Here is a 20,530-nt window from a genome sequence, read left to right as displayed (position 1 = left end):
GCCTCAGACTCACAAAAACCAAAAACAAGAAAGCGTGAGCTGATGAGCTATTAAGGAACTTTGATGGTATGCTCAGAATATGATATGGCATTGACAATTCATGGGTCTAACGTGACTTTTGTTCACTGTGTAATGGCGCCAGAGACTTTTTCTTCCCACATCTTTGACCCCTTCATACCAATCAGCTGTAGTCAAGGTGGAGATGTCACCATAATATGAAGAACTATTTTGCTTAGCAGTTGTATTTTTCCATCCATTAAATCTGCGCCATACTCGGCCCAAGAAACACAGTGTTGATGAGAACAGAGTACGATGTACTGATAGCATTAAGAAAAGTTTAAATACCAAATACTAATCATAACTCATGTTCTTATTTTTCTTTGCAAGTTTGTGTGTCACCAGCTGTTTTTAGGTGAAAACGACACTAAACAAAACAATAATGTGCGTGTGTAAGCTGTGACTTTAGTAATGACCGGTGAGATAATTATAGTCGTTCTAAGTCATTAAACTAATTGGACCTGAAACACAAGCAATTGAAGCAGATACCAGTGGGAGCAAAAGATACCAGTGACTGACATGTGGCAGGATGTTAATTTAAGAGTAATTATGCAACCATAACCTCAGCTCACTAAGAACTAATTGTGAGTAATGAACAACTAATAAACCATTTGCTTCATATATAGTTGTGTCTCTGTGTGTATGCATCTGTGTGTCTTTATGTGTGTGTTTCCATTTGACTGTGAAGAATCCAAACACAGTTGTCATTTAGTCCTGTCACCTGATATGAAACTGAAAAAAGGCCTACACCCAGTGCATACACACATAACATGAAAGATGTGCATACGCCTGCTGGATTCATTTATCCAAGTAAAACAGATACATAGCAATCACTACCATTCACTTTATTACAGTTGCAGGTTTGCTTGCATTGCACAGCAAATGAAAACCCAGAGACTGATGAATCCCTCTGCAAAAGTACAGATAATAGTTGCCATGGAGATGCACTGGTGGGAAGGCCAGAGATGCCCTAGGCAAAGAACCAGAGAAAAGGGAAGCAGAGAGAGAGAGATGCTATCATTACAGAGCAGAAGAAGTGATTTTCCTGGGAAGGAAACAGTGTACAGCAGCATGTACAGTGTGTGTGTGTGTGTGTGCACGTGCAAGTGAATTAGTTGCAATTACTCCAAGATGGGGCTTAGTGGCCAAGAGGAAGAGTGTGTTTCTACAGTGGGGAGGTTGTGGGTTTCAGTTCCCATCTCTGCCAGACTGGAAGTGTCCTTCCACCTGCCTTTTGTGTGAATACAATAAAGTGTTGTATGACTTGTGCGTGAATGGCTAAATGGCACATACAGTTCAAAGCTTTATGAAGGATCAAGAAGACTAGAAAGCACCTTATAACTGCCAGTATATTTACCATCTTATGCAATGAATGGAGTTAGAAAATATACCCACACTTTGAAAGAAAGTACCTCATTGTACCTGCAGAGGTAAAAGGGCTTATAAGTAATAATGTTATACTTTTAAAGGGTTTGCATTTTATAAAGACCTTTCTTTAACGTCTCTGGAAAATTTTATGTGTTTATAGCGGTAAGCATTGATATATTTCTATAGTTTCATTATTTGTTTGTTGCTATAGTCTTTATCAAGCCTTGCTGAATTTCTTTTTCTTCCAGTTGATATAAATCTAGAATGACAGTATTATTGTCAAAAAAAAACTGTAGCTACAGGGATATTAACCCTTTAAACCCCAACCTAATTTACCCTTTAAACCAGGGGTGGGCAACTCCAGGCCTCAAGGGCCGGTGTCCTGCAGGTTTTAGATGTATCCTTCATCTAACACAGCTGATTTAAATGGCTAAATTACCTCCTGAACATGTCTTGAAGTTCTCCAGAGGCCTGGTAATGAACTAATCATTTGATTCAGGTGTGTTGACCCAGGGTGAGATGGGTGAGAGAGGCCTGGAGTTGCCCATCCTTGCTATAAATGCTAACCATCACCAGTGACGGGTTAAGGTTATTTGATTGTGAAAATAAACTCTTATATTTGAAAACTAAAACAGTTGTGATACAATTTCTGTTCCACTCTGTACAGACACATTCCTTAACAAAACAGGGGTAACCCTAATAACGAGTTAATGTAATAACGATGTTTGTGCTGGTGTGTCGCTTCCCGTTCCCACCGCTTTGAGCGCTTTTCCGGTGTTCACAGTGATGTTACTGTGTGCCAGTGAGTGACTGCAGTCTGTGTGTCTGTTTGGTATTCCCACTCTGTTCTCCTGTCTCTCTCTCTTGCAGTGCAGTTCAGACAATCGCTTCCGTAGCAGCAGACAGTTTGACCTTAGCAACAGGCCAAGATCTGTGCTGTCATGGAAACCGTAGCAACCCTGTCAGTTAAGTCAGTTGCTAGGTGATAAAGATCAGTTACTTTGCCATTTACAAGGGAGGCGCTCACTTTGCCTCAAGTGTGAATACATATCATCAGCTCCATTCAAGGTTTTAAGCACAAAAATATAGGAGTTATATAAAGAACATTAATTGTCATTCAACACTCATTTACATTACACACACACACACACACACACACACACACACACACACACACACACACATATATGTGTATATTGTTAATTATTACTTTTTGTAATGATTAACAATCAGGCGGCAGGATATCACCGCTCTCTATAAATAGTTAGCTGTATATGAATAAACTAAATCTGTATGCAAAGAGCAATATTTTGCTCCTGGGAGCAATCGTGTATGAACAGGATTTGGTTGCATTCAGGGAAAATGCACTGAGATAAAAGAGAGAAGCTCGTCCAAATGCAATCTTGAAACTATTACTTTTTTATCTGCATTTGTAACTGAACAGGAAGTCCGGCCCCATTTATCATTTGGTTACTCTGGAACTCTGAACCCCAGAGGCCATATCAGCAGACTAGTCAGTTCTTTAGTTTGACTGGTTACTGTACTAACAAACCAAATGTAAGTAACCTGCTTGCTGTGGATAGTAATAAAATAATAAAATAACAGGTTTCTAATTTTTAATTGTATAAAAGTTAAATTATTTTTAGATCTGAGAAAGTACAAGGTTAAATTCAAATTCAAATTTTATTTGTCACGTACACAGTCATACACAGTACGATATGTAGTGAAATGCTTGGACAACTGCTCGTGACCTAAAGAAAACAAAAAAGGAAAGGCTATGAATAAGATAGGAAATAAATATGAAAAATTAAAAAGGGTAAATTTAACTAGGAAGGAATAAAATATAAATTAAGGTTAAAAATGAAATAACTGTACAACACAAATTAGAATGAAGGGTAAATTTAACTGGGAAGAATAAGATAAAATATATAAATTAAAGTTGAAAATAAAATAACTGTACAACAAAATACACAATACACAATATAGAACTATATAAGAATGTATGAAGAAATCTAAATATAAATAAATATATACACAATAACAGCAGCTACCAGAAGTTACCATTCATTAGCCTCTCTCTGTGGGTTTCTCCAGTTCTTCTGACCTCAGGGTCATTCTTTCAAAGTCGCAAGTCTCTTACTTCCAATTAATCACATATAAATACTTATAAGGAACCTCTTCATGTCACATTTAGGAAGTACTCATCGTAGGTCTGGATACCTCGTACTGCATTCAAGCATGACTGCTGATTTGAAATGATTTTTTTCATTTATTTTTCCATTTTTATTGTCATTTTGTGGCTTAATTAGTGAAGCAGTGACACACTGTCCCTACAGATTTGTGAATTCCTTAACAGAAACATAATTACAGAGGCATCCGTGGTTGAGGAAGCACTTGGGTGCTGATAGTCATCACTTGCATACTGCATGCTTACATGCATACTGAGCCTGAGTCCAAATGAACCAAGTGGGCAATGGCACAGCTCTCTTAACTTTGCCCTGGCTAGTTTTTCCTAATCAGTCAAGTTTGTTTGACACTAGCAAACAAACTTAACTTTGGGAGTCACACAAACTTGGTTTGTGTATGGAATGGAAAGCCCACCCTTAATCTTACTAGGTGAACATCTTTTTTGCAGCATGTAGGGTCAGTGTTGTAAAGGGGCAGATTTTAACCTACTGCATGATTTTTTTCCTCAATATAGTACTTTTAGTACAATATTTAGTTTTATAGTACTTTCCTAAATGAAATAAGTTTTGGTTACTGACCCTAACCAGTAAGTAAAAAAGAGAACAAAAAAGTGAGTTTAAATAAATCTCCTCAGCGAGCAAAAACTCCTAAACAGACTCCCGGCGCACACACACACACACACACACACACACACACGCACACACACACACACACACACACACACACACACACACACACACACACACACACACACACACACACACACACAGTCTCTTGGCTGACAAACATGTGACTTTCACCTCATCCCTCCAAATTCCAAAAGTGGATTTGTTACTCTTTTATCCTTTTTTTATCCCTCTGTACAGTATATTCACAGAGCACTTTGCAGCCAGGAAGCATATCAAAAGCAGGAAAGGGAGAGTGACTGAAGGGAACATGAAGGAAAACAAGTAAGGTCGCATGTCCCAGGAGGCGGTCCCACCCCGCTGCAGGACAGACATACAGAGAGGGGGGGGGGTTATCTCTGAAAACTGGTGCACTCCAATTATGTGAAAATAACAAACATAAAAAAACTGTAATTCTGAAAAATATATTCTCAGGCTGTAAAGTAAAAAAAAATTTCATGGGCTGTGGCTTTTTCCTTAAAAACTTTTGTTCTTGTTCACATATTATTAAAAGCAGACTATAGATACACTATTATTATTATTATTTTTTTTTTTTGCTTTTTGCCTTTAATGATCACAGCTGAACACACCTACAGTGTGTGTACAATTATGTAATCCTCATTCACATACAGCAATTCATAAACGGTGAAGCAAATCAAAAGATAAGTATGTTCAGTGTGGTTTGAGTCTTGTTAGTTCCTCTTTTGGTTCAAGTTAACATGGTGATTTGGCTTCGGAGAAAACGAAAACTGACTTGGATGTGGACAGACACAGTAGCTGGATTCCAGATGTGAGTAGTTACAGTTTTTTGTCTAGTTGTTGATCTCCTATGGAGTCTGAGAGGCCTGGTAATAACAGACAAACAGGAAGAGCACCATCATAAATGTAGAGATCAAACACACACACACACACACTTGGCTGTAACTCCAGTCCCGTGGTTCTCACTCCAGCAGTGAGCTCATTAAAATGTGCAAAGCGACCCTTTTCGTCTTCATTCCCTCTCATCTCTCCTCCACCTCGTCCTCTCTCATTTCTTTCCCAAATCTTCATTTTTCCTTCGACACGAACTATCACACACCGACACTCTTCATTAGTTTCACTTGAGATCCACTCACTGATCTGGGGTAAGATCACATTCTCGGCAGGCACAGTTCAAACTACTCCTTCAGTTGTATAACTGCTCAACGTGCACATTGTACACTTTTATATTCTTAGTATGTGTGTATGTGTCTATGAATGTGTGTGTGTTTGGGGGTGGGTGTCGCTGCTTTAATGAATGGTTGCCGGGTAGAACAGGAGGCGTGAGGGAGGAATTTGCTAATTATGAATGGCGCACTTCTCTCTGGTTGTGAACAACACAGTGTGTGTGTGTGTGTGTGTGTGTGTGTGTGTGTGTGTGTGTGTGTGTGTGTGTGTGTGTGAGAGAGAGAGAGAGAGAGAGGGAGAGAGTCCATGTGTGTGGTTTGGCGTTTGTGAGTGTGTGGTTGTGTGGTAGGCACAAGGCATATGCTCAGATGTATGCCTGATACATCTGAGTATATGCCTTGTGGTTGTTTTAATCAAGGGGTTGCTGATTTGAATCTGCTGACTATCTGGTGAGGAAATTAAATGAACAATACTAATTACCACTGTACTGCTCATGAGCAAGGCATTAGATTGATCAGACGAGAATAGCACCAAATCATTGTTTCATATTAGAACAGAAGGGAACCCACATAACACTGATTTTGTGAAATCAAATGTAGTAGGTAATGCAGATTTAACTGACTGCAAAGGAGGTCTCCACGCTCCCTGGTAATTATGGGGTACTCTAGACTAGTTTGTGTGTCAAAGGTTTAAAGCTGCTGAGGCCACTGTGGTGGAAGTGGTGACGTGGATGTCTGCCTTTGAGCAGGAAACAGCAGGAATTTTATTCCTTAAAATATACATTTCACTTTTTAAAAACTCTAACCCAACTTCCCAAAGCTTAACTGCCTCATCATCACCCTAAGCTGTTTTCACACATGAACTTCAGAGGGTATCAGGAGATTAGGTTGGAGACTGTCCAAAGTTCACATTTCTCACATCTAGGAAGCAACAGGAGAGAGTTCATTTAAGTGTACCAGAAGCACTCAGATTTAGATGAGACAGCTGCCTGGATGGAGTGTGCGGGAGGCAGGACACATGACTTACTCACTGCAAATTCAGTGGACCATCAGTCTGACAAACCATAAACTATCGACTGAGCCAGCTAAACTCTGGGGCATCAAGTGAAACCAGTTTTCACTTCGGGCCACTCATCACTGCATTCAGAGTGCATTCAGTTTTTTTAAAAGCTCTTCACAGTTGATCTGCATGCAGCTCAAGTCTGTTCAAACATGATCAAACTGACTCCAAAAAGTTTGCTGTACCAACGTTTTTGTGTCTTGCTAACAAATTCTGCACTGCATAAGAACACGCCCGCTTTGAGAGACTGCTGCATGGTCCTGATGAATGTTCAGTTCAACTCTGTTAGACATATCCTGACACGCAGTTCCTTTAGGTAAGGTCTAGAAAAGTTCAGGGCTGTTAAATAACTAATATTTAACAATATTAACTAATATATATTTAACTAATAAGTAATTTCAATCATTTTGTCATGTGGAGTGTGCATAGGTGAGCACCCAAATGCAGGACACAGACAGGCAGAGTGCAAATGAAGAATATTTCTACAATTACAAAATTATGTGTTTTATATGGTGAAATTAAAGCTAAGTGGAAGTAAAGTTCCAGTAAACGTGTGCATTGGTTGAAAATTTCCTTTTTATTTGGAAATTATAATTCCAGTTTTGGATGAAAATGTTAAAAAGAACATATTAGATTAATGCCCTTCCTCCTGCTGTACTCCCCCTGCACATTGCTTTGTAAGCCAGCCTAAGCCCGTATGATAAACAGGAGGAAATCCCATTTGGTTGCTGTTTAATCTGAATTTTCTGCTATATACATTTCACTGGCAGTAGAGATTATGGTCTCTCTAGGTAAGGTATACTATATAAGCCTGACTTCTGTTTAAAAGTCTTTAAATGCGTAGCATTTAAAGCATTGAGAATAAAGCTTTAATCACTTTTCTTGTGCAGGCTTTCCACCTGTAGCGCAGCGGCAACAGATCTGAGCACCTTGTTTGGAAGTTAGCAGTCTCTGCCATCACTTAAATTGACTTAAACTCTGAGGTCAACTTTTTCCACATGGATCTACTGCCTTAAAATAGACTGCTGTTTACAGCTGCAGGTTAGCTACTCATGAAACTGGGTCCCTGCACAGGATACACACACACTCACAAGACACTGCTTTATTTGGATGAAGCCGGGGTGTGCGCGTAGTGTCTACACGAGGCAGATCGGTGTCTTGTGTAAACACTGGCTGGAGGTAAAATAATACAAAGTCTGTGTAGCTGTTCGTGTGTTTGAAAGATGCAGCGCTTTTAACTGCATTACATTACACAGCACACAGCGAGCTGTAACGTAAATATTGATCACAGCTTTGTGATCTATGTTTTTGTGGAACAGAAAAAAGAGGTCTTTGTGGTAAATTTACTAGGAGATTTTATGCTTCACAATAAGATCCTGGTTTGTTTTTCCAGGGGCAACCAGAGATATCGGATCAGCTCTGACCAGGATGTGCATGAGGCATCGCAGCATTGAGGCCAAACTTCGTCAGTTCACCAAGTAAGAAATTATCCTTCAAGCTCCCTTATTTCAAGTAGGAATTTGTTCCCTTCTGTAACTTTTTCCTCTGATCCTAAACTGCAGCCCATCAGGATCTTTCAGAAGTCAGAAAATGCTCAACTATGTGTGTATTTCCAAGTAAAGCTGACTTTGTTTTATGATGGGGCACATGTTTGGTGAGGTTTTCTTGACAGCAATATGGACTCCATTAGGAACATTGGTCTGTCTATCCATATTGAAGTGGCTGTAAATAAATATAGCTATGGCACACAATGCAAACCGCTCTGGAAACCTCACCAGAGTCTGCTTTCAACCATTGTTTGCCTTTATCTTCATTTTTTCTACTTTCTAATGACTTTTCCACAGCAAAAGCTATTACGCTGATGATGATGGTAATGGCGATAATGATCTATGACTGTGGTAATGACGGGGTTTTTGATGAATGATTTATCTTCAAGCTCTTGTGTGGCTTTACATAAAAGATGTACACATGTCGTAATAGTCATGCATTTATCTTAATATTTGAGCATGTGTATCACATGTGTATGCATGTGTGGACATGTTGTGGGAAAATGTCCAGTTACTAAAATTCTGAAGTAGAACAATAGGTGGAGGTGATGTATACATTAACATGTTTTCAGAAATATGTTTTGTACTTTTTGCACTGTTCTGTGGAGATCTGAATATTGCAGGTTTACATTAAACCAGTCATTTGTCACAATGTCACACTTAGGAACTATTTAATGAATCCCTGCTTACTGTCTCTAATACTGCCAGTGCATCTAACTTGCATTCAAATATCTACTTCTTTGTCTCTCCCACAGTGCTTTGATGGAGAGTCTTATCACTCCTCTTCAGGACAAGATTGAGGACTGGAAAAAGACAGCCAACCAGCTGGATAAGGATCACGCCAAAGGTACACAGACATCCCAGATTTGCTTATTCATTCAACTTCAACATCACTAAATTCTAACCCCATATCCTCACCGCTGAAGTAGCTTTAAGTGTACTGCTTATGTACGGCTCTAACAGAAGGGCAAATGTTTGATCAGCTGGGCTGCACCATTGCTATGCTAGCACAGGCTAGCAGTGAACAGAAAAAGCAAACTCTGCACACCATTTTAAAATGAGGTTTCAGCAGCGCTGCATGTGGCGTGTATGCCTACCTTGATCACATTGCAGCTTCTTAGAGCTACGCTCCTCTTTACCTGCTCATCGTCACTCCTTGTAAGCTTGTACCCCAGCAGCTGGAAAAGTAATGCCTGCAGATGTCCTAACTGTCAAACAGCCAAAGAATCATGTCTGAAAATGCCGAGGAAGTATTCTCATCAAGTTATCTGTTCCATTATCTGTCCCACTGCCAGGGTGTCAGATAGTTGACCTAAACTTTGAGGCAAAGCATGTTTTGGGGCTTCTGACGTATCCGGGACACTTCCTGCTCTGTGCGCTGGTCATTCTTTACAAATGCTTTAAAAAAGACAAAGCCAGTGTTGTTAGGATATCATTGTGCCAAATACATGTTGTCTTTTCCTCATTCCATAAACCATACTACTCAGACTATGATCAGACTGAAACCTGACACCATGAAAATTTTTTCCAAACCAAACTGTATGTTCATATGCAGGAGTAGAACTAGCCTTTGTCAATATAAACAGGATATTTACCTGTTAATATGTGTTTCCGCAGTAAACAGGTAATCTTACTTAAACATTTGCTTCCACATCATTCGGTTCTAAAACTATACCTTTGTATACAACAGTGTCTAAACGTGAGCGGTTACATCTGAAACCAAACATAATAATCAGTGTTTCGCTGACCTCTTGGTGGTTTCGGTTCCTGAAAGTTAATATTGTTTCTATTTGAGTTATTATTGGAAATGCAAGACAGTATGAGTTTGCTCAGCAGCTTTTGCATTCGTTTTTCTAAAACATCTCTCTTTATTCTCTGTCAAGAGTACAAGAGGTCACGTCACGAGATCAAGAAGAAATCATCTGACACCATGAAACTGCAGAAGAAGGCTCGTAAAGGTAACGATCAGCTGTCTAACAGTCAAGCTCAGGCTCATGGTTGTCACTCAGACAGTTCTTGTAAAGTGCTGTTTGTGTGTTTTATGTATTGCAGCTGTAAATATATTTAGATATCCAGTTCATTGTTCCTACTGTTATTTATCTAAACACAACATCGTAAGTGTAAGGCTGCAGTTAATCACAAAAAATGAGCCATTTTGTATCTGACTGGCACTCTTGATAACAGACTACGTGAGCATCATCCAAACAGTAACTTGAGTCGTTATAAGTTTATATTGCCATCTGGTGGCGTTCTGAAAAATTACAGATCTTTTCTCATTTGTCCTGAATCGCTTTACCCAGTGAGGCAGCAGCCAATAATTGTTGGTTTCTTTCTGCTGCTGCTTCCGTTCAGTTGCCAGGCAGATTAATTTACACATGCAAGTTGTCTAAAATATATTTCAAGATAATTATTTATCATTATTGAAATTGTTGTTTTATATTTTATATAAAACATATACCCTTGAATGAGTATATAACACTCATTCAAGGGTTTGTCAGAATTTAAATGTATATTTATGTAGAAAGAGAGGGGGGAAAGCAAAATGCACTTTCAATTTGAAGTATCTTTAAAGTAGCCACATTTTGCTTTGATGAATACTTTGCACGCTCATTACAGTCTCTCAGCCTGCATCATGAGGACAACTTCCAAAATGTTTTCCTACAGCTATGATGGAGCTTTTCCTTCTATATGCACAGTAACTCATGCCTGACTGTGTCAGGTGGGTTTACATTACCATATTGTAGAGGTCAGGTCCTCTGGTGTAGTATTCCACACTCTGGTAGCCTTTACGTAGCCTACAGTTGCATTGCCTCATGGGAAAAATAAGAAAACAAATTGTCGTCCAAAGCACAGGTAACTCTTGGACTTAGTTTCCTGGGGCAGTCTTTGTGAGAGTCCATCATTTTTGTCTTTACAATTATTAAACAGAAAAGCAAGTCAATATGTTAATATGTCATTCCTCTTTACTTAGTTAGGTGGGGTTTGCATTAGCATTTATTACTGCAGTAGTTGGATGAGGCTAGCTGTGTTTGTTGTGCTGTGCTGGCACAAACACAACTAATGGACTGAAACAGAAAAAGAAAAAAGTTAACATTTTACAGGAAACAGCTATTTAATCTTTAAATTCTGTTTAGGGAGAATGGCTTGTAAGCACATTAGTATGTTGGAAACAGAGTAAACAGTATTTGTAAGGCGAAAAATGCGCCCCTATGGAAAGCAAAAAAAAATAAAAAATTGAGAGGTTTGCTGTGAACAAACGCTTAGAATGTTGGTAATGTGATAACAATAATAATAATGATAATGTTGATACTGGTACCTCAAAAAAGTTTGCACCATTTAAATTGGTAAGTTTTTTTTTTGCTTCAAATCATATATGATCAAAATCAGTGAAAAAAGAAGAAGAATTTAAATTCAGCCTGTCTTCAGAGGTTTCCTGTGAAGCAATAATGTATATTAGAGAGGCTACTATTTAATATAAATTATGAATCTTAGTTTTCAGTTTGTTTCTCACTAAAGATTTCGTTTGTATTGATAAAAAGTCCCGTCATGATCATGTCAGTTTTTTCTAGCCTGATTTCTTTAGGAAGTCCACACCTTCAAAAGCAACCCAGTGACTGTGAATCTGAATGCAAGTTATATGCTTAGAGATGTCATTTTCTCACATAAAACAAGGGTAATATAAGAAATTATCTTAAAACGATAGTCTGATATCTTTGACGGGGGGGTTGTATGAGGCGCTTCACAGTAGTCAGTGCGTTACCTATTGTAGAAGTTATCACACACCTACTGTATGTACTGTAACTGAAAAGTTACCAGTGTAACAGATAAGCAAAGTCCTGCTTTCAAGGGTCAGCAGCAAAATGTGTTTTTTAAAAAAGTACAAAAGCATACCGCGACGTCACACTGCCCTTTCTCCTTAGTCCTCAGTCTGAACTTCTATCCATGCAATGTTTAAAGCCATCAGACATTCTAGTTCACATGACATGAGAGTTCATGTGGCTAAAATACGTTTTGATGCTGATCTCTTCCACACTGGCACAATGTTTCCACAATGTTGCATACCTGGGTGCATCTCCAAAATGAGACAGCTCCACTTTTGAAAACCTAAACTATCCTTTAACAGGACTAGATTAACAGTTAAACTGTGCAATGTCTGTTCCTGTGTCTGATAAGCCCCATCGCAGCTGATGCTTGAGGATATTATTGTTTCTGGATTGAACTTTTGGTTGCAGCTGTGTTATTTTGCTCTAACATTTGGCACTGTGGCTGTCTTGTGATGGCTTCCTTGTACTAACCCTAACAATGAGTTCTGCTATTTCTGCTCTCCCCGCCCCTGTCACTCTCTCTCTGTTTCCTTTCTCTTTCCTTACTTTGCTTCCTTTTTTTCTGTCTCCCCCTCTCACTGCTACGTCTTTCTGTCTCTCCTCCCCTCTGGTATTTCTATAGAGATGCAGGGTAAGTATCAGCCTGCCGCTCGCTGCTCTACCGCATCACATCCTTTTCTTTTTAAATTTCCAGCATTTGCCTGCAGGCAGTGATTATTACTAAATTTGAGGTCATGGAAAAGTTTTGGGGGTATATCAGGAAATTGTCTTTCATAATGAAATAGTCATGTAAGCAGACTTAAGGGGAATAGAGAGAACCTTATCAGGGCTGGATTAACCCACCACAGGGACTCCCATAATAAGCTGTAGGCTTTTGTTTAATTTAACTCGCTCTCGGTGCATAAATTGTTATTAATTAGTTATGAGTTTATGGTAATGTAATTAGCATACAATTATTTTGTCAAGTACACCATATAAGCACATTGCAAGCTGAAATAATAAAGCCTTAAAGCCAAATTTCTATCTGAGGCCCCATTACAACACAGGTGCTTTTAGGCTGGTGCCACTCTAGTTTAAACATGAAACACGTGCTGTGTGTGTCCTGAACTGCATCACTCTCAGTCTGTTTTCTTCATTTTAATCAGCTAAGTCCTCCATTCTAGTCTGTGTGCAGAAAATGTGCAGAAAACAGTTTGCCCAGTGGCCAACGGAAAAACTGACGTTTGTATTTGTGTTGTATTTCCCATATTTTATTCCTCCTTTGGTGCCAGAGAAACCAGACAATGTTCAAAAGTCTGCATGACCAGATTTGAAGATTTAAAGCTTTAAATCAACACAGAAAAAATGATAAAAAACTTTCATTATCTTCTACAGAGCAGACGTGTTAGGGTCATTGTAGAAGATCATGCATTTTGATGTTGGAAGGTTTCAGTCAGAAAATTTTAATTTGCCTGAAACAACTGATATTGAGATTTTTTTGTGACCGGTGATTCATGAGGTGGGGTAGCAATGTTGTTAAGTGATGTTAATTTATAGGTTAAAATATACTTCTGACTTTTCTGCACAAACATAATTATTTGTAGTCTTTTTACCACAAATTGAATGTCACATTTTGAACCTCAACCTTTCGGATCACCTGAATAGTTACATACTGTGCCCAGTGGGCAATCCAGCCTTGCTTGTAATGGGCATCATTCTACTGAGCCAACAACAACATGACAGTTTATTTATTACACCTAAATGGTCAACTGGGGTTTAGCTTTTAATTCTCCATTGAAACTAATGAAACTTGTAACCATGACCTTTTTAAAAACTACATGAACTAGCTCCAATGCTTCCTAAACAAGTTTTGCCCCTCGTGACAGATTAGAGCTCAGCGTCTGTAGTTAGCTGTCGTGTAGTGTCACTTTTAACAATGCATGATGTAACTGAACTTCTTCCTTGACTCCTGCATGACTTGTAGCTGTTACTATCAGCTTTGTAGTGACACTGCAGGCTTCAGTCTGACTCTCATGCTACCCCTCCTCGTCTGTTATCTCTGCCATTTTGTTCCTCATTCTGCTCTTACATGCTGTAAAACTACAAAGAAATTTTCATGTCTTGCTTTCCATTTACTGCATTTGATGTATTTTTAGAGATAGCAATCTTTTTTCAGATTACATATGCACTTATATTTAAGCTTTTATTATCAAGGTATTGCAGTATAGTTACAACAGATATGATAACATTACATTTTTAGCAAAACTTTTAGCGAAAAGTTAGGAAACTGACTACTGCACATTAACATTAGAACAAATACAGAGCTAAAATAGCTTAAAAACAAACACATAAACAAGTTGCTGCTTTTTTTGTCTTGGTCAAAATTTTATAATCTGTACTAGCGGTTGGATGAACTCCTGCATTATGAGAGATATCCACATTTAGTTACATTAACACTTTTCCACACCTCCATCTTTCTTTCCTTTTTCATTTTCACCCTCTGATGAAAACCTCTACCTTCCTGTGTCAGTCTCTGCTCTCTCGTTTGATAAACATCTCTCACCCACTGCTGCGCCTTCTCCCACCCAGGGCGAGGGGACCTGCAGCCACAGCTCGACAGTGCCATGCAGGATGTGACCGACATGTGCCTGCTGATGGAGGAGACTGAGAAGCAGGCAGTGCGCCGTGCCCTGGTGGAGGAGAGGGGTCGCTTCTGCACCTTCATTGGTTTCCTTCAGCCAGTTGTGGTGAGGACACATATGGAGGAAATGTGATAGACTTTAACAGCAGGAGGAAAGATGGACAGATGAGGGCAAGCACTGTCTAAAGTAACTTTTGAAGTGCCGTACAGAGAAGCATGTTCACTGAACAGCTCCACTGATAATTACTGTATTTGAACCCTTATGCCAGAGGCCATTGTTTGATATTGCCCCATTAAAAAAAAAAACACATGTATTTAGCTACAAAACTATAAGGCTAAAATGAACAACCTTGGGCTGTACTGATGGGAGACACTTTAAAGAATAGCATCAGTATAACATTTATCTTGCAGAAAACCATTAATTAATAAACAATGTAAAGCAAAAACGTGTAAAATGAGTTGTTACTTTGTGTCGTACTGACACGTCAACCACATTATCTTTATAAAGACAAGAAACTAAACTGCTTTGCTTACAGTACCTAATTTACAGTTTAATTATATCACGAAAAATAATCATACATAAAAATAACTAGAGCTTTGAGTATAATTAACTGTGTTATGGTTGTTGTGGAAACTGTACACTGAGAATTTTTGGACTTTAGTGTAAAAGAAAAAGTAAAAATGTTTTCTATCTTGTTTTAAGAATGGAGAGATTGCTATGCTGGGCGAGATCACCCATCTCCAGGCCATCATCGATGACCTCACTGTGCTGACAACTGATCCGCACAAACTGCCCCCTGCCAGTGAACAGGTGAAAAGCATACGCAAACATGACATCCAGAATACACAAAGACAGAAACAAATAGAAGACAAACCTCTGACTCCTACACGTTCTCTCAGGTGATTAAAGATCTAAAGGGGTCCGATTACAGCTGGTCCTATCAGACCCCTCCGTCATCCCCAAGCAGCTCTGGCTCACGCAAGAGCAGCATGTGCAGGTACTCACACACAAATACACTCTTATCCATACACACATAGGCAGTGTTCTGAGTATCAGAAAGAGGAGCCATCCTTGATGTTTATATGTCAGTGTGATTGTCAGTCGTTTTGTCTACATGTCAGTCTGCCATTACATTCTGTGCAGTCCCCGAAAAACAAGTGTCTATGGGTGATAGAGCCACTCATTTAACCCCAGAAATGTTCCTTCATAATCAGGCTGTGGTGATTCTGCATAACTATTGGACTGATCAAACTGGACCACATATAGCTTTAACATGGCCATTAAAACATGATGACTGCCAAAAACTGACTGAAAAATATTAAAAAGTAAACTTAGCCAGCAAATTAGAAAATGCTGAGTGAAAGGTTGCCTGTTCAGGTAGTTGAAAGGGCATCAGAAAAAAGGATGTTTCTCTTTAAATCCAAATGTCTGTTGAAATGAAAGGTCATTTATACATCTCCAAAAGTTGATTCTGTTCATCTGGACGTAGCGTTTTGTGGGAGAAACGTTTTGTCACTCATCCAAGTGACTTCTTCAGTCTCAGCTGACTGCAGGTTTCAATCTTATAAACAGTACATTTGCATAATGACTGAAACCAGCCCACTGAAGGAACAATGGGCTAGGAGGTCAGTTCCTTAATCTTAATTATGCAAATTCTCATGACCATTGATCAACAACCACTGATCAAAGCCCACTGATCAATGGCCATGAGTACCATTCACAGAGAGTTGGGGAATGGCTGCAATCACAGCATTCTAAGATGGCGAAAGATGTATCCTTAGGCCCCCTCTTCGATTCATAGACGGTCTTTCCCTTTTCACTTAAATGGCCTCCTTGACTCCACGCTCAAACCAGTATTCTTCCCTGTCCAGGATGTTACATCCTCATCATTGAAAGAGTGTCCACTGGCCTGTAGGTGTAAATAGACTGCAGAGTCTGCAGCCTGACGAGGTAGCTCTTCTGTGTTGTGCCATCTGCTTCGCCAGAGGTTGTTTGATTTCCCCGATGTATAAATCCTGCCAATCCTCCTGGCACTTAACAGCGTACACTATGTTACTCGGGGGACCCGATCCTTGGGGTGGACCAGTTTTTGGCGCAGCGTGTTTTGGGGTTTAAAAGCCACAGAAACCCGGTGTTAAAAAAAAAAAAAAGTGTCTCAACTGTTCTGATACTCCTGACACATATGGGATCACTACAGGTTTTCGCTTATGGAGCGGTTGTCCTTCTCTCCTGGATCGGCTGGAGCTTTCTTTAGGTGCCTTTCCAGCTTTGACAAAAGTCCAGCTGGGATAACCACATTTACTCAGGGCCTTCTTGATGTGCTGTTCTTCTGCCTCCCTGGCTGCTGTGTCAGTGGGGATGGTGTTCGCTCTGTGTTGTAGTGTCCTGATGACACCCAGTTTGTGCTCCAGTGGATGATGAGAGTCAGATGTTCATCCTCCAGTGAGGTCACTCAGATGTTTTAGTCAGTGGTTGTTGATCAATGGTCATGAGAATTTGCATGATTAAGATTAAGGAACTGACCTCACAGCCCATTGTTCCTTCAGTGGGCTGGTTTCAGTCATTATGCAAATGTACTGTTTATAAGATTGGGGAAACCTGCAGTCAGCTGAGACTGAAGACGTCACTTGGATGAGTGACGAAACGTTTCTCCCACAAAACGCTACGTCCAGATGAACAGAATCAACTTTTGGAGATTTACTTTCCTGGATGATTGAGAATACATCAAGACGTCATTTATACATCTGATGAAGTTGGTGCTTCAACAAGCTTTTGATGATTGGGTCATCCTCAGCAGAAGCACTGCCTTCAGACAGAAAAGCATTATAAATAAATGATAATAAAGAATCTAGGACTTTGGCCTTAAGATAAGTTATGACAGCCTCTCTTTTATAAGCCAAATGCATAAAAAAACTAAATACTTTCAAAAGACTACAAACTGATTTCTATGGTTCTGTGAAGCAAACTGTATGAGTGTCAGTGCATGTGAAGCGGATTCACAGCATTTTGTCTTCAGTGTTTACTGTGTGTATAGATGTGTGTGTGCTGGATCCTTCTAAGTTTACACACCCTCTGTCTACCCCCTCCTGTCCTTTTCTTTCCCACTTTTCCACTCAAAATAACTGCCATTCTGTGTACTCTTTTTCACTTATCTTCTATTACTTGTGTCTTGTTTGTGTGCATTCATGTGATTTGCCCTCTTTCTCTCCTGCTGGATCTTTGCTTACCTGATTTTGTTGCGGGTCTCTACTTTTAACTGTTCCTGGTGTGTGGCTTTACTGCGCATCGCACTGCGGGTTTTCACTGACCTGATGAACCAACGATTTGCTGTAAACTCCTCTTGGTCCTTCAACCCATCATACGAACTTCCAACACTTCCTTTAATTGTCAATCTATCACTTTCTACAACAACCAACCCCACTTCTTCTCTCTGAATTCCACCATTACTTCTCTAATCATGCTGTCTCTCTCTGATACTGCCTTCGCTCTACGCTGGGAATCATCACCTCCACATTCCTCACACCTCCATCGCTCTGCCCCCTCCCTTCTCCTCTACACCTTCCTCCCCCAACAGCAGTGTAAACAGCACCCACAGTAGTGCCTCCCGTTCGTCAGGGGGAGGTGGTAGTGGTGGTGTTGGTGGCGGAGGCTCCTTGCCCCACTCGCCCACCTCATCATCCTCCTCCTCCTGTCGCTACCGCAGCAGCCTGCCGCACCAGCCTCCACCACCGGGGGGCATTGCTGCCCACCGCCTCAGCAGTGTCTCCTCACATGATTCGGGCTTCGTGTCCCAGGATGCCAACATCTACTCCAAGCCACCCTCACCTATGCCCTCAGACATCACTAGTCAGGTACAAATGCCTCATGGACAAATTTACATTATTTATGTGACCCGTTCAGAGTTACTGTGGCTTAAATTGCTGGCTTCCAATGACACACGCACAGCCTGAAAAAGACAATGACACAAAATTTTTGGTCTCTATTTTAAGGACAGCCAGCAGGTAAACTAAACATTTCAGTGTAACTTTAAAATAACAAAGGACAAATATTTGAATAGAATTTAATTACTGGATATCTAATGAAAAACATTAAGTTTCACACATGTGTTTTGGTTCTTGGTCTAAACTCTTATCGGTTTGTGTCACTCTTATTTCTTTCCTGGTGTAGAAATCATCCAGCTCAGCATCATCAGAGGCCTCAGAAACATGCCAGTCAGTCAGTGAATGCAGCTCCCCCACCACTGTAAGTATTCTTATTCATAATATATAACATGGACAGTCTGAAATGCAGCATAAAAAAAATTAAAGCAATAAAAGTGTGGTCCTAAAAAGTTAACAAATAAAGGTCAGTGTGTGTACAAGTAGTCCTTATGAGCCAAAAGCTCAGGCTTCAGACTTTCCTAACACTCTGTTTCTGAGAGCTTCCTCCTCTGTATCATGTCAGAGCGAGAGGATATCACTAATATGCACAGCTGTCATTGTAAACACAGACGACCCATCCTTGTGTGAAAATTAGCTTTAAGCAGTGGCTCCCAAACCTTCTCTGGCATGCTCCAATTAAAGAGCCGAAAAAATGAATAAAAAATTAGATGATTTTTATAGTGTCAAAAGACTCTTGTTTGTTTTTACCCTCAAAAATTATTCTTAGTTATGATTGTTAGACATAACTATTCTTCTGTTAGTTTCACTTGATACTTATTCATACTTATTCATATTCACGCTATGTATGCATGGTGCATACATGTAGTATTGAGTATATAGTGGGTCTATGTCCCAGTAGCGGGGCCCAACTTAAAGAGAGGGGGGCTATAATGATTTGCTTCACATGGAGGATGGAATGAAGGCCCAGTATAAGAGAAACAGGAATTATTGTGAGCTGTGGATCATACAAAATTATTCTAGTTAGCATAATGTGTGTCCTTTAAGATTTTTACACAGTAATCATACAATCATACATCATACTTGTGGTCAGTCTGTGACATCACTGTCAAGAGATTAGTTTTCCCTGACAGTGCTGGTTTATTCTTAAGTTAAACTCTCAGTTTAGGATATATTTACAAATACAGCTTAATGATTGGTGGGGGGGGGAAAGATAAATGAATTACTTGAAATTAAAAATTAAGCTCTGCTTCATTTAAGTTTACTTCAAGTTTCCTCATCTTGTCCAAATCAACCAGATTTCCACTGAACACCCGTCAGATTCACACCTATATTATCTGTAGTGTTTTCCAGAGACATCAGGCAAGAACAACAAAATGTAATTTCATATAAGATTGAGCAATTTTTTAAACAGCTGTGATAATTGTGGTAGTATAAAGTCATTGTTGATACAGAATTACAAGGTAGCGCACAACACATGCTGTTTAAAATGAGACGTTACACTCATCAAGGTAGCAGGACGTTCATAAGATTTTCAGGGATTTCCGAGAACAGAAGGAGACTTTGATTTCTGAATGGTAAGTCAAACTTGGTGTAGAGCTGACAGTATTAAATCTCTGGGGCCTTGATGTGTTCTCCAGCAGAGAAAGCTTTGTGGTACCATTAAGCAACATCATATCAAACACCGCCCACTTACTCACAAGAGAATAGTGAGGCAAATGTATTTGAGACACGAGGGTTTGGTTGAATTTATGCATTTTCTCCAATTTAAAAAAATGTTCATTGCAGCAATTAGCATTGGAGAGCTCTGTTTTCATAGGCACATGGGGCAAAGTTGTATCTTCCTCAGCATAAACCACCTACACATTGGTGCCAGTTGCAAAGTTGGCTTTAAGATTTACAGCCATTTGCATCTTCCCCTGCTTACCAACTGAAAATAGGAGCATGTAACGCCGGTCTTCTGTGCTTTTAATTGATGGAGACATACCCAAATAAAGCTCTACAAAATCAGAGACTTGTTTTATTTATGTTTGGGAACTTGTCTCCTCCTCTTCCATTATACATTCTTTAGCCAGTTTGCACACCATTATATAAATCATGCTTGCAAGGCAAAATAAATATTCATTTCTGATCTTAAGCAGCATCTGTCCTCCGTACCAGCTTGCATATACTGCTTCT

General features: G+C 39.6%; 1 protein-coding gene and 1 long non-coding RNA gene across 4 annotated transcripts in view; one reads left to right on the top strand and one right to left on the bottom strand.

Moving 5' to 3' along the window:
- The window catches only part of LOC147338543 (protein MTSS 2-like), a 78,237-nt gene that overhangs the window by 42,978 nt on the left and 14,729 nt on the right, over positions 1-20,530 (top strand). For 2 of the 3 annotated variants that reach the window (XM_086301910.1, XM_086301740.1), the window contains exons 4-11: positions 7,876-7,960; positions 8,785-8,876; positions 9,913-9,987; positions 14,422-14,579; positions 15,177-15,284; positions 15,374-15,471; positions 18,049-18,325; positions 18,642-18,716. In XM_086301910.1, coding sequence (XP_086158036.1) covers positions 7,876-7,960; positions 8,785-8,876; positions 9,913-9,987; positions 14,422-14,579; positions 15,177-15,284; positions 15,374-15,471; positions 18,049-18,325; positions 18,642-18,716 — 968 coding nt within the window. The remainder of the gene's footprint in view (positions 1-7,875; positions 7,961-8,784; positions 8,877-9,912; positions 9,988-14,421; positions 14,580-15,176; positions 15,285-15,373; positions 15,472-18,048; positions 18,326-18,641; positions 18,717-20,530) is intronic. The other variant, XM_086301823.1, reaches the window with a different exon arrangement.
- On the bottom strand, positions 917-2,357 carry LOC147338544 (uncharacterized). The gene is made up of 3 exons (XR_015130139.1): positions 2,181-2,357; positions 1,183-1,288; positions 917-1,027 (listed from the first exon to the last, which is right to left on the bottom strand). It is a non-coding gene; the product is annotated as an uncharacterized LOC147338544 (long non-coding RNA).

The sequence above is a fragment of the Aulonocara sp. 'chitande type north' Nkhata Bay genome, linkage group LG1 (assembly GCF_057382095.1).
Source record: "Aulonocara sp. 'chitande type north' Nkhata Bay isolate Kocher_YH1m ecotype deep benthic linkage group LG1, A_spYH_male_GT1.1, whole genome shotgun sequence".
NCBI lineage: Eukaryota > Metazoa > Chordata > Actinopteri > Cichliformes > Cichlidae > Aulonocara > Aulonocara sp. 'chitande type north' Nkhata Bay.
Note: the sequence above shows the minus strand (reverse complement) of the source record. Positions and strands in the feature narration are given on the sequence as shown.